The sequence below is a fragment of the Monodelphis domestica genome, chromosome 3 (assembly GCF_027887165.1).
Source record: "Monodelphis domestica isolate mMonDom1 chromosome 3, mMonDom1.pri, whole genome shotgun sequence".
In the NCBI taxonomy this organism is placed as follows: domain Eukaryota; kingdom Metazoa; phylum Chordata; class Mammalia; order Didelphimorphia; family Didelphidae; genus Monodelphis; species Monodelphis domestica.
Window position 1 is genome coordinate 482,058,344 of NC_077229.1, and position 17,585 is coordinate 482,075,928.

The window sequence follows — 17,585 nt, forward strand, 5'->3', positions numbered from 1 at the left end:
GCTAGGACAAGAGTAGTGTCCTGAAAACCTAGAGGGAAAAGAGTATTAATGCTGAGAGGGGATCCAGTAGTGTTAAAACAACCTTTTGACTTCAATAATAAATGAGAACATCATATTTTATACCATAATTTGTTGTTATTCAAGCATTTCAGACTCATGACCCCTTTTGGGGTTTTCCTGGCAGAAGTACTGGAGTGGTGAGCTATTTCCTTCTCCAGCTCATTTTACAGATGACACTAATGTTAACAGGATTTAGTGACTTGCCCAGGGTCACACAGCTAGTGCAGGTCTGAGGTTGGATTTGAACTCAGGAAAATGAGTCTCCCTGATTCTGGGCCGTCCTCTATCCATCCACTATGCCACCTCACTGCCCCATCAGTGTAATTGATGATAATAATAATGACTCTCTGATGCTTTCTGGATGAATGATGTTAGGTAAGTCACTCAACTTCTCATTAGCCTCAATTTTCTTATCTATATACAGTGAGCCCAAAACCTGTGGTATCTGCCTCATAGTGTGAAGTGAAATAATGTTATGTAGAATGTTTTGCAAGCTTAAGAGCATTATGTAAATATCAGTTACTACTTTCCACTAAAGTACTGTTGCAGTGCTTTATTGTGCCATGTAAGTGACATTGGTTTTTTAAGCTTTTGCCAGCTCATTTAGGTCTTACCAAGGTAGAAAAGAGTCAAGTATACTGTCATATGGAGGAAAACTGATAAACTGTCAAAGATAGTGATATAAAGACATCATGTCTGTCAACCTAGTTTCAACTCAGATAAGTAGACTATTAGGTGATGGGTTTTTCCTTCTTGGAAACCGGGAAGCATGGAATGGTCCTAGAAGCAGTGGAAGTAGTGTCCACACCATTTGAATTCATGGCTCCTCTAAAGTTTAAGTTCTTCCCAAAGGCAAGGAATAATATAACAGATTTTAGAAAAAATTCCATCCACAATGACTGAAATGATTTTAAAAAAATTTTAAGGATGGAAACTGAAAATATAGACCAATTCATTCCACATTTTTTACTGTTAAATACCACAGACAAAATGCAAAATGCTATTGGCATTCAAAGCAAACTCCTATCCTATTTTTGCTTCAATAGTGAACATGCACTAAAATCTCCTATGCCTAAAACAACATACTTTCTCTTAGGATATTCACATAGTATCCTTAACAGAGCAGAGTTGGGTTTTTTTTTTGTTTTTTGTTTTTTAATCCTACAACCCTTATACTTAAATGTCGTTTGCCCTTATTATATCCTTTCTAAGTTATATCCCCAAGATGATTCAAGATCAGGACATGACTTTTTCAACTTTGATTCTGTTAAAAGTCCTCCCAGAGAAAATTTCTTAGAACCACAGAATTATTGTTTTTTTAAAAGTATGTGTATTTTACCTCCCTTTGCAATGTTCTTACTAAGTGCCCCTCTCTCAAATACCCTTCTAAATGATTAGTAAACTAAAATTAGCCAATTTCTATTTAGCTATTTATCATTTGTCCTGGATAAGTTTTTATTTGTAAAGCTATTTTAAACTATTTAAATAATTCAATGATTTTGAACATTTTTAGTGAGAAGAGAACCCATTTTCAGGGAAATTTTTCCTTTGAAGACAGTTTAGAAAAAAACAACCCTAAATTCATTTCTCCTTACTCAAATTGATTTGCGATTTCATCTATTCATCATACTTTCCAATAACAAAGGTTATATCCCATCTGTCATACTTATCTTTGTGAACCTTGTGTATAAATTCCCTACAGTAGGACCATCCAAACATGATGAAGGCCTTGCTTGCTTTTTCAAAATAACAGGTACCAGTAAAGCACATGAATTGGCTATCACCTTTCTTTTTTGCCTTATGAGCTTATCTTCTCTAATATTACTCTTTTGATGACATCCTTTACTCTGATTCTTCTTTGTAGCTCTTTGTTGTATGTGGCAGCCTACTCACATCCATTATGTGCTTCTCCATTGCCTTTTTAACTTGGTACTTATTTTTAATTATTCATAAAGTCTTGTGTTTTAATGCTGAATTCATGCTTTTCAAACCTGGGACAAGGAACTTTAAAAAAGGATTGTCAGGGGGCAGCTGGGTAGCTCAGTGAAGTGAGAGACAGGCCTAGAGATGGGAGGTCCTAAGTTCAAATTTAGCCTTAGAAACTTCCCTGGGCAAGTAATTTAACTCTCATTGCCTAGCCCTTAATGCTCTTCTGCCTTGGAACCAGTTGATTCTAAGACAGAAGATAAGGGTTTAAAAAAACATTTTTTAAAGAGTTGTCACTATTGCTTAGGCAGCCTTTTTTTAATGTTCTCTTTATTCTTTTGCATAGAAATAATTTTAGACTATTATTTTCAATCTCCACTCTCTTCCAGTCCTCAATTCTTTTGAATGAACTTTTTAATTAATTAGAACCCTTAAGTTTGAGCTTTCTCATATTGGCTTCAAAGTACCTTTGTATCTTCACCCATTCTCTCTTTCCTCCTTTATCAGAGAAAAGATTGTCCCTTCTTTCCAAACTTTGTTCTTCTGCTTTTGCACTCATCTTCATTTGCTCCTGATCTTTGAAGATCTCACTATTTTTCTGTCTCTGTTCTCTTAAGCCTCACCTTCTTCATGCACTTCTCCTTATATAACAGGCAGACATATTGGGTTTTGTCCACTGGAACTTTCTTTGAATTGATATTTGAGTATTTTCAGAATTTTTGGAAAATACTAGTCATGATCTCCTGTATATTATACTGCTGCTCCTGCTGCTGCTGCTCCTACTATGATGACGACTACTACTACTACTACTACTACTACTACTACTACTACTACTACTACTAACTAGGATTTACGTAGCACTTTAAAGTCTTAAAATTATTCTACATATGTTATCTAAGTTAACTCTAACAACAACCCTGCGAGGTAGGTGCTATTATGATACCCACCTTATAGATGATGAAATTACTAAGGCTTGGAGTAGTTAAGTGAGTTACTTAAGGGTCACCCAGCTAGTGTCTGAAGCAAAATTTGATCTTGGGTCTTACTGACTTCAGGTTCAAGTACTCTGTCCTCTACCATCAAAAGGAAGTACTCTTAATTATGATAAAGGAAGATAAATTTGCCCCCAAAATTGTAATTGATTATCATAAAATTGCCTTGTCTTTCTTTAGAAAAAAAGACTCAGTAACAAATTTTAAGGCTTTTATAAAATTTGGTAATGATTTAATTTTTGTGAGTGGATGGGGTTAGTAATCATAGGCACATCTGAAAGTGAATGACAGTAGTGGCTTACTTAATGATCTCAGGGTTTCTTGTTTGCTTTGGGAGAGGGGTATTGTTTGAGTCATAAGAGAATTTTACATATTATAGCCAAGTATGATCCAAATCCAGCTGGGAGGCCTTCATATATCAGCCATAGTCCTTCCGGATAGCAGTACTTGGTACTATATTCTGGATCCTTTGGGCCTCATACGTTGCAAATTATCCCTGCTATTCTTTCAAAGATCAGGGTCATATTGTTTTATTGGTATCATCCTTTAGATTCATGCTACAAAGGGTAAGAAGAAAATTTAATCTAAATATTTAAAATATTACTATGTTGAATGTGCATTTAATGTTTGAGAAATTACATTTTTAAAAATGTATTTGAAATCAGTTGAAAAATATAAACAAACTAATTGAGATATTATTAAATCATAGACATGAAGAAAAATATAAATGAAAGTCTTGTACAATTCGCTTCATGCTGTTTTCATTTTTAGCATGTTTACTTTCCTCTAAATATATTTATGTTGCTATATTTATGGAAAATACATTCAAATTTGCATGTGATTAGTTAAAATAAATCTTTCTAATTTTGGATTATAACAAACTGCACTCTGTTCTGTATACTATAGTATATGGTTAAAACTTATTAGACATTAGATATGTAATGATGACCAGTTATTTTCTGTCTGTCATAAATTTGCAGTTCAGAATGCAGTGATGGAGAATGGTCTGCTTCTTTGCCTCATTTTTCTGCTAGAGAAAAGGATCAGTCCTCAAGTGATGAAAGCTGGGAGACTCTACCAGGAAAAGAGGAACATGAACCTGAGCTACAGAGTAGTAGTAGTGGTCCTGAAGAGGATAATCTAGAATACTCTTTCCAAACAGGGTATGTTGCTTTGAGCTTCCTTCTCCCTCCCTCCCCCCATATATATGGAGAGTGTGTGTGTGTGTGTGTGTGTGTGTGTGTGTGTGTGTGTGTGTGTGAGATCCAAGGGAATAGGAATTTTATTGGTAATATATATATATATATACTTAATATCAATTATTATTAAGGTTAAAAAAATGTTGCCCCTCCTAAAAACTATCAACAATTATTCAGTTTGGAGAGAGATTAAGTTGAAAACATGGAAGATTTTTAGGCACATGTTTGAATACTTAAGTTTTCTGACCCTAGTAATAATACTAATTCTTAATTTAGAAATGTATATTTTGGTGAAATTATTGTAGTGTATTACTTTTAAAAATGAAATCTGAGTTATATAAATGATAGGGGAGTTTTAGAGATTTCATTTTTATTGAGTTGAATGTATCATTGACAGAAACTTTCCAGGACAACTGGGAAGTTCCCTAAACTGATTAAATCACCAACAAAAATAATAAAAGCCTTGAAGCATCTATTAACACTATCAGTAATATATGCCAAGCTAACACATGAGATCAGGTAGGGTGGAAGTAGACTTAGAGTTGCCTTTCTTGCTTTTGCTGCTACTCCAGCAAGAGAAAAAGGGAGGCATCTGCTAGAGGGACTATACTAACCTCTTGTTTATACTTTGGGTATCCACAATTGAGAGTTGGCATTCTAAACAGGATGGTCTGACAATATCCTTGAATGGATGTACAAGGAAATTACTCTGGGGGTGGAGTGGGGAAGAGAAATATCTGCAATTCTTTGTTATAATAACTTCTTTTTCAGTTTTCTCCCTCTACAGGTAGTAAATTGATATCTTTCTATTGTATTATTTATCTTCCTTCATCCTTATTTTCCTCAACTTATTTACAGAGGTAGCTGCCATTATTTTTTAATGAGACATCAAAGTGCTTCAATTAGGATTATATTAAAATCTATTTGCATTTCCTAAGCAGGTGGAGGAAAGCAGATCAAGCATATATTGAGTGGCATAAGGAGGCCAGCCTTGGATGAAAAGGGTACACAGATAATATAAAACCTCAATAATTCACATAATTTTAAGTAAAAAATAAGTAAAAAATTACCACTAGTGAACTATGGTTTAGATGAATTAGGATACATTTTTTCCTATTTTGCATTTGAATGGCTAGTAGATTTATTACTTAAATAGAAAATTTCAGATATAATTTGGAATAAAAACCTATCTTTTTATATTTGTGACCTTGGGCAAATCACTTAACATATCTCAGCCATGGATTCCTAGTCTTTAAAAATGGGAATAATAATAATAACATTTACCTCACGTGGTTGTTATAGGGTTCAAACAAAGTCATATGTATTCACAAAATATATAAATTAGTTTTAATATATAAAGATGTACTTTTTAAAAGTACAGCTAAATTGTTTTTAACTTTAATCACAAGTTCAGTTCATTGTGTATTAACCTATGAATATGCACAACTATTGTGTAGCTGCTAAGAACCCATCTTTAAGAAAATGCATGGTAAAGGATATCTCCAGAGTCTCAGTGAAGTTTTAAATTTTAATAGCCTTAAACTGCACCAAGACTCTTGGGACAGTCTGTATCCAGTAAGATGTACTTGAAATATAAAACTTCATTTTACTCTCAGCTCATCCTTAAACTCATGATTTTTTTCCTGCTTTAATGCCAATATATCTCTTTTCTGTCTCTGAAAACACAAGTTTCCTTACTACATAAGTACTACTTAAAATAATCTTATTAAAGGTTTGCAACTGCTAATTTTATAAAATGAAAAGAAAGGTATTGTAAAAACTATACTTTTTTGAAGAAATTTGACAAGATGGTTGAATAATATGTATATCAATTTTCTTCTCCTATTTATCATCTCAAAACTACAAGATATGTTTCACAAAGTTAAAAGAACAAAGGAAAGAGGAAAGGAAAAAAATTTAATTTTTTTCCTGTGGAAAAATCAAGTAAATAAGAAAGACTTCTTAATTTAGTGAAGATTGTGAGGTAAAAGAATACAATACTTAACAGAAAATGGAAATAATAACTGTCATGACTACAGTTACACATCCAGAAATGAAAATGAAGCTACTATATAACCTCAGGATTTACCGAATATTTTAATAATTAAAGGAACAGATACAAATTAATGCTAGAGGCTTAAAAAAGAAACTGGCAGTAGAATTGATGGTTTGCATCTGGAGGAATAAGGAAACAACAAACTGAAGCAGCTGCCAGATAATTCATAATTGTACCAAGCACTCATTTTTCCAGATTACCACCAGCAACTCTAGGAGGATTAAATATCTTTTATAATGCTTCTGACCTTTCTTTTTCAATTTTTAGAAATAAGCCATCCATACGGAAGGCTGAAAGGTTTACTACAACAGTGGGAAAAGAATGAAAGACAAATATACTGACACAGCAAAAAATGTTAGCAATCAAAAGACAGTAAAATTAGAATGTGTGAAACCTTCACAAACTGAAGCAACTGAATGACAGAAAAGCTTAGTGAAACAATCTAAGGATCCTTGGCCCGCAGAAAAACATCATGAAACAGAAAAAGACAAGTATACTTCAGTAAATAATAAAAGGAAATAGGTTAAAAAAATTGTAAGTAAAAGACAGACTATGCAGGTTCATAGAATTAATAGGCTACCCACAAAAAGAAACACTAATTTTAATTTCCCAGAAATATAAATGCCAAGCTCCATAGCTTTGTGGTCAAAGAAAAGGTCATGGAAACAACAAAAGTGTAGATGACTGGCTTACCATAGAATACAAATCTGAATAATGCAGGCCTCATAGGTGATAACAAATGAAAGTTTATCCTGTAGCAAATACTCCATGGCTATTCAATTTGTACCTGTATAATCCCAGAGAAAGAACATATGGGGAGAAGATGGATTTTTAATAGAATATCTTCCAGGCTTTCTGTGGAAAACATAGGTAAAAATTGGAATACAAATTCAGCAGACAAAAGGAACTTACAAAGTAAAGAAGTCAAAATAGTTTGAAAGTTTTAAAAAATGAATGTTATACATGCATATATACATGAGGGAAAGGCAAGAATATTTTCCCTCAGTAGTCCCACTTTGTCTGTGGGTTATCAAAAGTAATAGAGAACTATATCTATGGCCTTGGGTGATCCGACAAAAGTGTCAAAGAGGAGAGGGAAGAGGGCCATAAAAAGTGACTTTTACTATTTCCTGAAATCAAGGCACCACAGGTGAAGGCTATTCAAAAAAAGACCAGGAGAGGATAGCTCATTAACCATACACTTATCTGAGTTGAGAAATGGAGGGTGGAGGTAGGGCATGGGTTTTATAAAGCTAGCCACAACAACCTAGAGCTTATTTTTTAATGCAATAATTTGTGTCTGAGCTAGGAAGGGAATTAATGCACAACTGAGACCATGTGTGGCTCATTTCAAGGAACATAGACTTCAGGTAATGAATATAAATTTTTTTTAAAGTACATCTCTGAATTTGATGAAGGAAAAACAGACTTAGCAATTATAATAACCTTGTATATTAATAAGTTAAATTTAACATAAAAAGAAAGTTGTAAAGTGAATTCAAAACCAAAACTCCAAATTCGTTTTAGACAAGAAACTCACTTAAAAATTAAAATTCATATGAAGATAAAATGAAGGATGTGAAGAAAATTTATAGTTCAGTTGAATTAAAACAAGTAAGAGTGGTGATTATTTTGGAAAAATGATAAAAATAATCTCAAGAAGTCAGTGGGAAACTGTTGCAGTTAAAGGCACCCTAGATAGTGAATCACACACACAAATACCCCAATTGTTATATAGTATCTAAGTAATGAAAAGAAGAGCTAACTGAATTTCAAAAGAGCAGATACTAAGAAAGTAATTGTAGGTTGACATTTAATATGACTCTTTCAATCAATTCCATCAGAAACCTAAAGAAGGACCTCAGGAGATGTGCTAGCTATTTGGCAATTATCAAATTAGAATTTTAAGACTGACAAGATCCTTAGGGTCATCTAATGCCAGAAAAAGAGTCCACCCTCCCAAGTGCCTATGTTGTACAGATGAGGAAGCAAAAGTTCAAGGAGATAAGTGACTTGCCCAAAGGTCACACAGGGTAAGCAGCAGAAGCAGAATTTGAAACCAGAGCCCCTACTCCAGAATCATTGCTCTTTCAGTTTTACTACCCTTTCTCCTACTTATTTTCCAGCTTTTCATAGAACCTTTTTTAAAAATTGTATTAGCCTAAAGATAGGGCATAAAAAACCCATAGTCAAAAAAGCAAAACTCTTCAATCCTTTGTAGACCATTATAGATAAAATTTATAGACAATAAAATAAATATAAATAAAATACTAAATTGGGGACATATCAAAAAGCAAGTAGTAAAAACAATTAGTATAGTAAATAGAATGAAAACAATGAGATGGCAAAATTTTTGTATTGAAGCTAAAACAGGCCTTTAAAAAGTATCTAGGAACTTATTAATGAGAAAGATCAATTTGATTATGCATTTTTAAATACAGAAAAGAAAAGATTTCCCCAAAGAAATGCCATATTTTGAAAATCCAGTGAGCATTTATTAGGCATCTTTTCTGCATAAAACAACGGGCTAATTGTTGAAAGATAAAAAGAAAAACAATCCTTTTCCTTAAGGAGCTTTCATTCTATAGAGAGTATGCAGCATTTACACAGATATTTGAAGGAGTCAAGAATACCAGCAACTGGAGGTTATCTGGAAAAACTTTGGTAGGAAATAGTATCTAAATTAAACCATGAAGTAAAAATAAGAATTCTAAGATATGTAGTTCAAGAGGGTACTCTTGGAACATTTCTGGTATTAAGGACACCTTGTACAATTACATGAAATCAGGAAATGGGATACCATATTTGAGAATACAACTAATAGAGTAATTTGACTGGACCATTGAATGTGAAAAGGATAAAATATGCCTGGAAAGGTAGTCTGGAGTCAGAATATTAAGAGCTTAAAATAGCAAGCTTTTATTTTTATCTTGAAGACAAAAATGTCATTGAAACTTCATGAAACATATGATTTCAGAACTTTCATTTGAATAGCTCTTTAAAGATGAACAATATAAGAAAGAGAAGAGGTCATTATTAGGAAGACAGAGAAATTTACAATTAATAAAGAGGAAATAATTGAGTACAGTACTTTCTGCTAATAGTCTTTTTGTGAAAAAAAATGAAGTGAATGAATTTTTTTTCAGTGTTGGCATATTCTGTTTAAAATATATTTTTAAATTTTCATTAAATATTTCCCAATTATATGTAAAAATATTTTAATACTCCTTTAAAAAATTTTTGAGTTCCAAGTTCTTTCCCTCACTCCAATCCCTACTCCACCCTTTGAGAAGGCAAGCTATTAATATGGTATTGATCATACAAGTCAAGTCATGAAAAACAGTTCAATCTTATCCATGTTGCAAAAGAAAACATACTGAAAAAACCCCAAGGGAAATAATTAAATTTTTAAAATTCATAATTTTAATTTATTACTTTAAATTAATTTTAATTTAAATTTTTTTAATTTAAAAAATTTTGCTTCATTTAGTCTGTACTCAGAGTTGATCAGTTCTCTTTTTATGAAGTAAATAATAACTTTCATCATAGATCCTTTGGAATTGTCTTTGATTATGGTCTTGATCAGAGTAGTTGAGCATTGTTACAGTATTGCTGACACCTTATAAAATGTTCTCTTGGTTCTGCTCACTTCACTTTGCAACTATTCATGTATACCTCCCTAGTTTTTATGAAACCATATTGCTTATACCACAATTGTTTACAAGTTTATACCATAACTTGTTCAGCCATTTCCCATTGATGGGTATCTCCTCAATTTCCAATTCTTTTCCACCAGAAAAAGAGCTTTTATAAAAAAGTTTTGTTTCTTTAATTTTCTTGGGACATAAACCTAGCAGCAATATTACTGAGTCAAATAATATGCAGTTTTGTAGCCCATTGGGCATAGCTCCAAATTGTTCTCCAGAATGATAGTCCAATTTACAACACTATCAACAGTGAATTAGTGTCCTAATTTTCCCATACCCCTTCCATCATTTGTAATTTTCCTTTTGCTGTCATGTTAGTCAATCTGATAGATGTAAAGTGGATATCTCAGAGTTTTAAAAATTTATACTTCTCTTGGATGAATTTTTATTGGGAAAAAATAAAATGCTTAAAGCAACAAAAAAGAAAAATTAATAACAATTTCAGAATAAACTGAATGAGCCATAAATTAATTAAAAACATTTCTGGCTCATATTAATCAGATAAAGAACAAATAATATCAATGCTACATAAGCTGTTAGTAAAAATCAATTATCAAGCATTCACTTAGCTCCTACTACATGTCATACATTATTATATTAAGCTCTGAGAATACAAAAATAAAAGTAAAATATATCTCTTAAGGAAGAGACACTGTATACACATAAGGTTGGGTAGAATATATACAAAATGAAAACAAGACATTTTAAGAGAGAAGATACTAGCAGATGAGAGCATTACAAAAAATTTCATCTTGAACAGTGGCACTTAAGTTGAATTTTGAAGGAAACTGGGGCTTCTGGGAGGTGGTTGTGAGAAAAGAGTATTCCAGGCATAGGAAACATAAAGAAGCCTGGTAATGAAATATCATTTCTGAGGAATAGCAATAAAATCAATATGACTGTACTGGTGATGGGAGTAATATATAGGAAGATTGGAAGAGTTGGTAGGGCTCCAGTTATTAGGAATTTTCAATACCAAGAAAAGAGTTTATATTGATACTATAAGGGTACCACTAGAGTTTGAGTAGGGGATTGACATGATTAAGTCTTTGCCCCAAGAAAGTCATTTTAGGAGTTATGTATAAATAATTATTAGTACTGTGTGGATAGATTAGAGTGCAGAGTTTTGAGGTAGAGACTAATTAGTATGTTGTTGCAAGGTAAGAAATTATGTAGCCGGAGATAAAGATACAAAAACAAATAGTCATTTTACAGTCAAGGACTTTGTGTTCTATTTAAAAAGGGGGAAATGGCATACTTTAAAAAGTGCTTTTAATTATGTAAATCACTATAGATATGTAATATGTATAGTAGTATTATGTAATAGTATAGCATAGTAGTGTTAGATAATAATTAATACTAGTTATTTTAGTAATACAGGATTGACTCCATTAGAGTTATATATTTTTTTAATCTACAAAGATTTTTATAATATTTTCCTCTCTAAAGACAAAATTACCAACAAATTTATATTCTGATTCCTCAGTGAACTTCTTGGAGAAATATATTTATGTACACACAAAAAACCCCAACCCCAAATGAGAAAAACTTTATAAGAAAAAGCTAGACTTTATCAGATATGTATATATATATATATATATAATCTGTGCTAGAGATGAGAAAATTTTAAGACATTCAGTAGTGGAACCTTAAGATACTGACAATTGGAAAAATCATGAACTTAATTTTTCTCAGAAGACAGCCAAGATATCAGTGGACCAATTTGCCTGTATGCCCAGTTCTGCTAAATCTGTGAGAATAATCCATAACACGCAATGCAGGCATGTTTTATGCTTGCATTGTTTAAACAAAAAAAAGGAAAGTTTTTGCAAATGATATTTTGCTGTAGACCAGTAGTGTCAAACTGTCATAGAAATGGGGACTACTAAACCACACAGAAGAATCCTTGGCAAGTGGCATTTTGACTTAGTTTTAAAATGTAATATCTGTTTTGTTGTATTTTAAAAAATGTTTTCCAATTACATTTTAATCTGATTCACACCATTCATAGGAGTGTTATGTGTGGGTCACCTGTGATTCACAGGCTGCGTTTTTAACACCTTTGTTGTTTTAACACCTTTACAGTCACATACATACATCAAAAGGTATAGTAGATGCATGAACATACTGCATATTTTTATTATTTACTATAAAAGCATTTCATTGCTGTAGTCTAGAAGAAGGGTGAAAAATGTAGAAGAATCAAAATGGCAGAGTGGTAGGATGCAGTACAAGGAACTCTCCTCCACAAAACTACTTCCCATGGATTTAGAAAATGTACCAGATCAAATACTGGCGGAGAAACCAGAAAAACTTAACATTGAATCATTTGTCCATCCCAGCTTGACATAGGGAGGGGGAGAGAGAGAGAGAGAGAGAGAGAGAGAGAGAGAGAGAGAGAGAGAGAGAGAGAGAGAGAGAGAGAGAGAGAGAGAGAGAGAGAGAGAGAGAGATCCATAGACATTAGGAATATGGTCAGTCCAGAGACACCCCACACAAGAACTATTCTAAAGCCTAGTGAAAAGCTGTATACCAGGGTAAGAGTAGGTATTAGACCCATACTGAGGTATCCCCAGATATGTGGGGAACCATGGCAGGGACAGGTGTCATCTAGCACCTTTGTCTCATTTGCAGCATTTAAATCAGCCTGCAAAAGAATAACCAAGAATGGATGCCAGGCCAAAGGGGAGCCCACAATTTTGCTGCTTTGAATTCTCAGAATTGATAAGGGCTGAATCTCCCAGCAGTCTGTTCTTACTCAGATCCAATTTAGATCTCAAACCTAAGGAGTGGGAGAATGGAGTGAGCAATCTAACTTTTCCCTGGATCTAACCTTTTGGGGAGCATTGAATGCTTACAGTGTCCAAACCTGTCCTTGAGATCTTGTTATAACAACACTAAGCACAAGGAAGCAATAAAAGGCCCAGCTCAGACTTTCCTTCCATGAGTGTAAGATAGATCAGCCCTAACATCAAGTCTAAAGTCAGGAAGTGGCTAAATGAATTAGCAAACAAAAAAAGAATCCCTCTGTAAAGAACTCTTATGGTGGTAGGAAACACAGAAGAAGAAATGACTTCAAAACATCTACAAGCAAAGCCTTGAAGAAAAATGCAGCTGTGACAAAAAAAAAATTATCAAAAATTCCTGAGGGAAAAAAGGAATCAAGATTTTCTTGCATTTAAAAAGTTTTAAAATGTTTTTTTATATATGAAGTGAGAGTCCTTAAGGGAGAAATGGGGAAAGAGGTAATGAGAGCTACAGAAGGAAGAATTGATAACAAATTCCCTGGAAATTAGAATGAATCAATTAGAAACCATTAACTCCTAGGCAACAAATGTTAAAAGGAAATAAAGGAGCTTGTGTGTGTGTGTGTGTGTGTGTGTGTGTGTGTGTGTGTGTGTGTAGTATTAAGATGTCTCGGCAAAAATAACTGACCTAGAAAAAAAAAAGATAAAGGAGAAAAAAAAATTAAGAATGATTGAATTACTTGAATGCCATTTTCAAGAAATCTTAAAACTACCCAGATCTCTTTGAAACAGAGGGCAAAATAGAAATAGAAAGAATCTACCTATCACCACTTGAAAGAAATTCTTACCCCTTTCTATTACACCTAAGAACATAACAGCCCAAATCCAGAGTTTCTAGGTGAAAAACAAATACTGTAAATAGCCAGAAAGAAAGAATTACTCAAGTACTGTAGAGCCATAGTCAAGATTATAACATGAATTAGCAACCACTACTATAAAGGAGCTGAAAACTTAGAATACAATATCCAAGAAGGCAAAAGATATGGCTGACAGCCAAGAATTTTATCCATAAAAACAGTATCATGTTTTAGGAGAGGAAATGGACCTTTAATGATATAGAGGACTCCAAGTATTCCTGAGGAAAAGACCATAGCAATGCAGAAACATTGTAGTACAAACACAAATGAAAAGGATACGAATAAACAATGATAAATAACTAAACAAAGATCAACTGTGCACATTTGGTTTGGGGGAGATAATACATGTATCTTCTTTTGGGCTCTTTCATTATTAGAGATCTTTGATTAAGTCCAATTAGATAAGACCTAAGAGCACTTCTGTGATGTCTTGATGATCTTAAAAGTAAAAAAAGAAGGAAAGAGTAATACACTGAACTGGGGAATGGGGAGGCCAAAAGAAAGGAAAAATTATAATCATTGTTCCCAAATCTATACAACTAGAGATGGGGGAATAGGAGAGCAACTGACACTTAAACCTCATTCTCATCTGAATTGGTTGGGTACAGAAATACATTTCACCCACCAGGGAAATATGAAGAAGGGAAGAAGGGGGAATTAGGAGAATTAATAGAAGAGTAGATTAGGGGAAGGATTAAACCTGAGCAAAACAAACTCTTAAGTCCAGAGCTCTTTTTGAGATAGCAAAAAATGGGAATCTGAAGGGGTACCCATACATTAGGGAATGGAAGACCAAATTATGGTATTGTAGGAGTAAAAATGAATAAATACTCCTGGTATTTAAAATATATATAGGGTTTTTAATACTAAATCAAAAGAGAGGGAAAAGAAAAAAAAGGTTCTTTCAGTCAAGTGAGCAGAGCAAAGAGAGATAAAGACTCACAACTGCAACACTTTACCAAAAGCACAAGCTCTGAAAAAAAGAGCCCCACAGCATGGGTCTCGGCCAAATTTATCTCCTATGCATCCTTACGTAAAATGAGGACATAACTTAAAAGGATGCTGGAAGTAGAGCTCAGTAGAGCTTGCAAATTTTCCATCTGCATAGTATGTAAATGTTACTGTATACCATATGATAGAAAGAGATACCCCACTTAAAATAACCATAAACAGAATTAAATACCTGGGGGTATACCTACCAAAACAAATCCAAGAATTACATTAATATAATTATAAAATACTTTTTTGATAACAAAATCATCAGATTTAAGTAATGGAAGAAATAGTAATTGTTTATGGGTGGTCAGAGCCAATATAATTAAAATTACATTTCTACCTAAACTAATCTAATTATTCAATGCCATTCCAAATAAGTTACCAAAAATTATTTTATTGAGCTGAAAAAATAACAACAAAATTCACAGTAAAGGAAGGAGATCTAGCAGTACCAAATCTTACACTGTATTATAAAATAATAATTGTTAAAACTATTTGGTACTGGCTAAGAAATAGAAAAGTAGATCAATGGAACAGAGTAGACATGCAACAAAAGTAGTAACAGATTTTAGCAATATTGTATTTGACATAGAAAAGATCTCAAGCTTTTGAGATAACTCATTATTTAGTAAAAATTGCTGGTACAAATGGAAAATATTTTGACAGAATCTAGGTATAGATCAATATCTTAAACCATTCACTAAGATATTATCAAAATGGATACATGACATAGGCATATATATCATAAGCAAATTAGAAGAATGGAGAAGCATTTTACCTATCAGATTTATGGGTAGGAGGGGAATTTATGAATAATAAATTGAGATAAAATGAGAGAGAGTGTAAAATGAACAATTTCGATTAAGAAGGTGCAAATAAAACTAATGTAGCCAAGAGTAGCAGGAAAGCAGAAAATTGAGAGGTGGGGTTATAGACAATTTCTGAGAGGTCTCATCTCTGAAATACAGAGAACATTGTCATTTATAAGAACATGAGGTATTCCCCAATTGATAAAAAGTCAAAGTTATATATAACTATATGAAAACATGCTCTAAATCATTATTGATGAGAGAAATGCAAATCCAAACATTTCTGAGATAGCTCACACCTATGAGATTTGCTAAAATAATAAAAAGGCAAAATGACAAATTTTGGAGGGGATGTGGAAAAATGAGATTACTAATACACTATTGGTGGAGCAGTGAAATGGTCCAATTATTTTGGAAAGCAATTTGGAATTATGCTCAGATCATTAGAAAATTATACATACCCTAAAATGGTCGCAGGAAAAAAAAAACCCTATATGTTCCAAAATGTTTATAGCAGCTGTCTTTGTGGTGGAAATTGAAGGGATCTCCATTAATTGGGAAGTGGCTGAGCAAGTTGTGGCATATGATTGTGATGGAATACTACTACTGCACCATAAGAAATGATGACCAAGTTAATTATTTTTTAAAATTTGGAAAGATTAATGAAGAATGAAACAAGTAGAACAAAGAGAACATTCTACAGCTCCAAAATTAATATTTGAAGAGTAACTTGTGGATATCCACCTCCAGAGAAAGAACTAATTAATAGAATTATGCCTTCTATGGTGCAGGGGTAAGGGTTCAGATATCTGGGACTTTTAATGTAAACAACAAATAATTTAAATATAAAATAAAATAAACTTACTTTCTATCTAAAAAAACAAACAAACAAACAAATGTAATAGAAAACTATTGAGCTAAACTCTTAGTGTAATGGCAAACCTCAGTTCCAGAAGGCTAATGATTAAATATACTTCCTGTATGCTGAAGAAGATGAGGGACTCAGAATACAAAATGTGACAAATTTCTTTTTGGATATGGCCAGTAGAAATTTGTTTTGTTTTACTTTACATGTTTATAAGCAGTTTTGTTTTTCTTATGTTCTTAGTTGGATGAGGGGTATTTGGTGGGGGTGGGGGTTTAGAAGGTAGATTTTGACTAGTTAAAACAAATTAATATATATTTTTAAATATTTTAAAGCAATGAAAGCCTAAATGAAGGCTTTGTGGATAGATAGAAATAGATGAATCCAAGAGTTGGTATGGAGGTGAGAAACAATAAGAGCTGGCGTCTGCATTTTAGAGTGGGTGAGAATGAGGCATTACTTATATACCAAGTTGGTTTATGAATTGGGGGGGGGGGCTGAAAGACTAATGATTCCTTGGATGATAATAAGGTGGATCAGAAGAAGGATAGGTTGGGGATACATGAGAAATTACTTATATTTTGGAGATATTGCATATGAGATGCCTGTAATTCAAAATTTCCAATAGAAAGTTGATGATGCTGAATTGGAAATCAGGAGAGAGACTAAGGCTTCAGAGAGACAATAAGTAAAACAAAGTTTGAATTAGCTCAAATACTAACCAAAACAACAACAACACTGAGAAACCAACAAGTGGCATCTTTCCCCCCTAGAACATCATAGAAAGTCAACTCATGGGTACTAGGAAAAGGAATCCTTCAAACAAAGCCAGACTTAGCATGATTAGAATTGGCCAGGGACATAAACAGCTTGCAGTGTTGTGTCCAGAGAAAGCAAGAGCAGAGAACTCTGCTGAGAAAGCCTTCAGGAGTGTCAGTAAGGCAGCAACTAGCTGTCACAACATTCAGACCAGGACAACAACCTAAGCCAAAGACACTATGAAGTCCATAATACCCTTGTCCTGAACTGTCAGAGAGGGTCCCAAAAACTCAAGACTGAATTTCAAAAATCAGAAGGGTTTTAGAGGTCATTCAGTAACCCAGCAGACCCCTACATGAGTGAGACCAAATAAAGTCATCTTTACCACACTGGGTTTCCTGGCTCTGGCAAAAACCCTCCACTTTATGAACTAAACAATATAGACAAGTAAATAAAAGAAAAGAACAACCAGCACCAAAAGTTATTACAAATTAACTCCATAGCAACCTCGGGCAGAGACTTAAAGGAGAGAAAAATGGTTTTTCACAAAGC

The 17,585-nt window shown here is 33.3% G+C and overlaps 1 protein-coding gene across 14 annotated transcripts in view; it reads left to right on the plus strand.

Moving 5' to 3' along the window:
- PJA2 (praja ring finger ubiquitin ligase 2) overlaps positions 1-17,585 on the plus strand; it is a 91,400-nt gene that overhangs the window by 38,964 nt on the left and 34,851 nt on the right. For 9 of the 14 annotated variants that reach the window (XM_007486488.3, XM_056824707.1, XM_056824710.1 and 6 more), the window contains exon 4: positions 3,959-4,141. In XM_007486488.3, coding sequence (XP_007486550.1) covers positions 3,959-4,141 — 183 coding nt within the window. The remainder of the gene's footprint in view (positions 1-3,958; positions 4,142-17,585) is intronic. The other 5 variants (XM_056824717.1, XM_056824708.1, XM_056824711.1 and 2 more) reach the window with 1 other exon arrangement.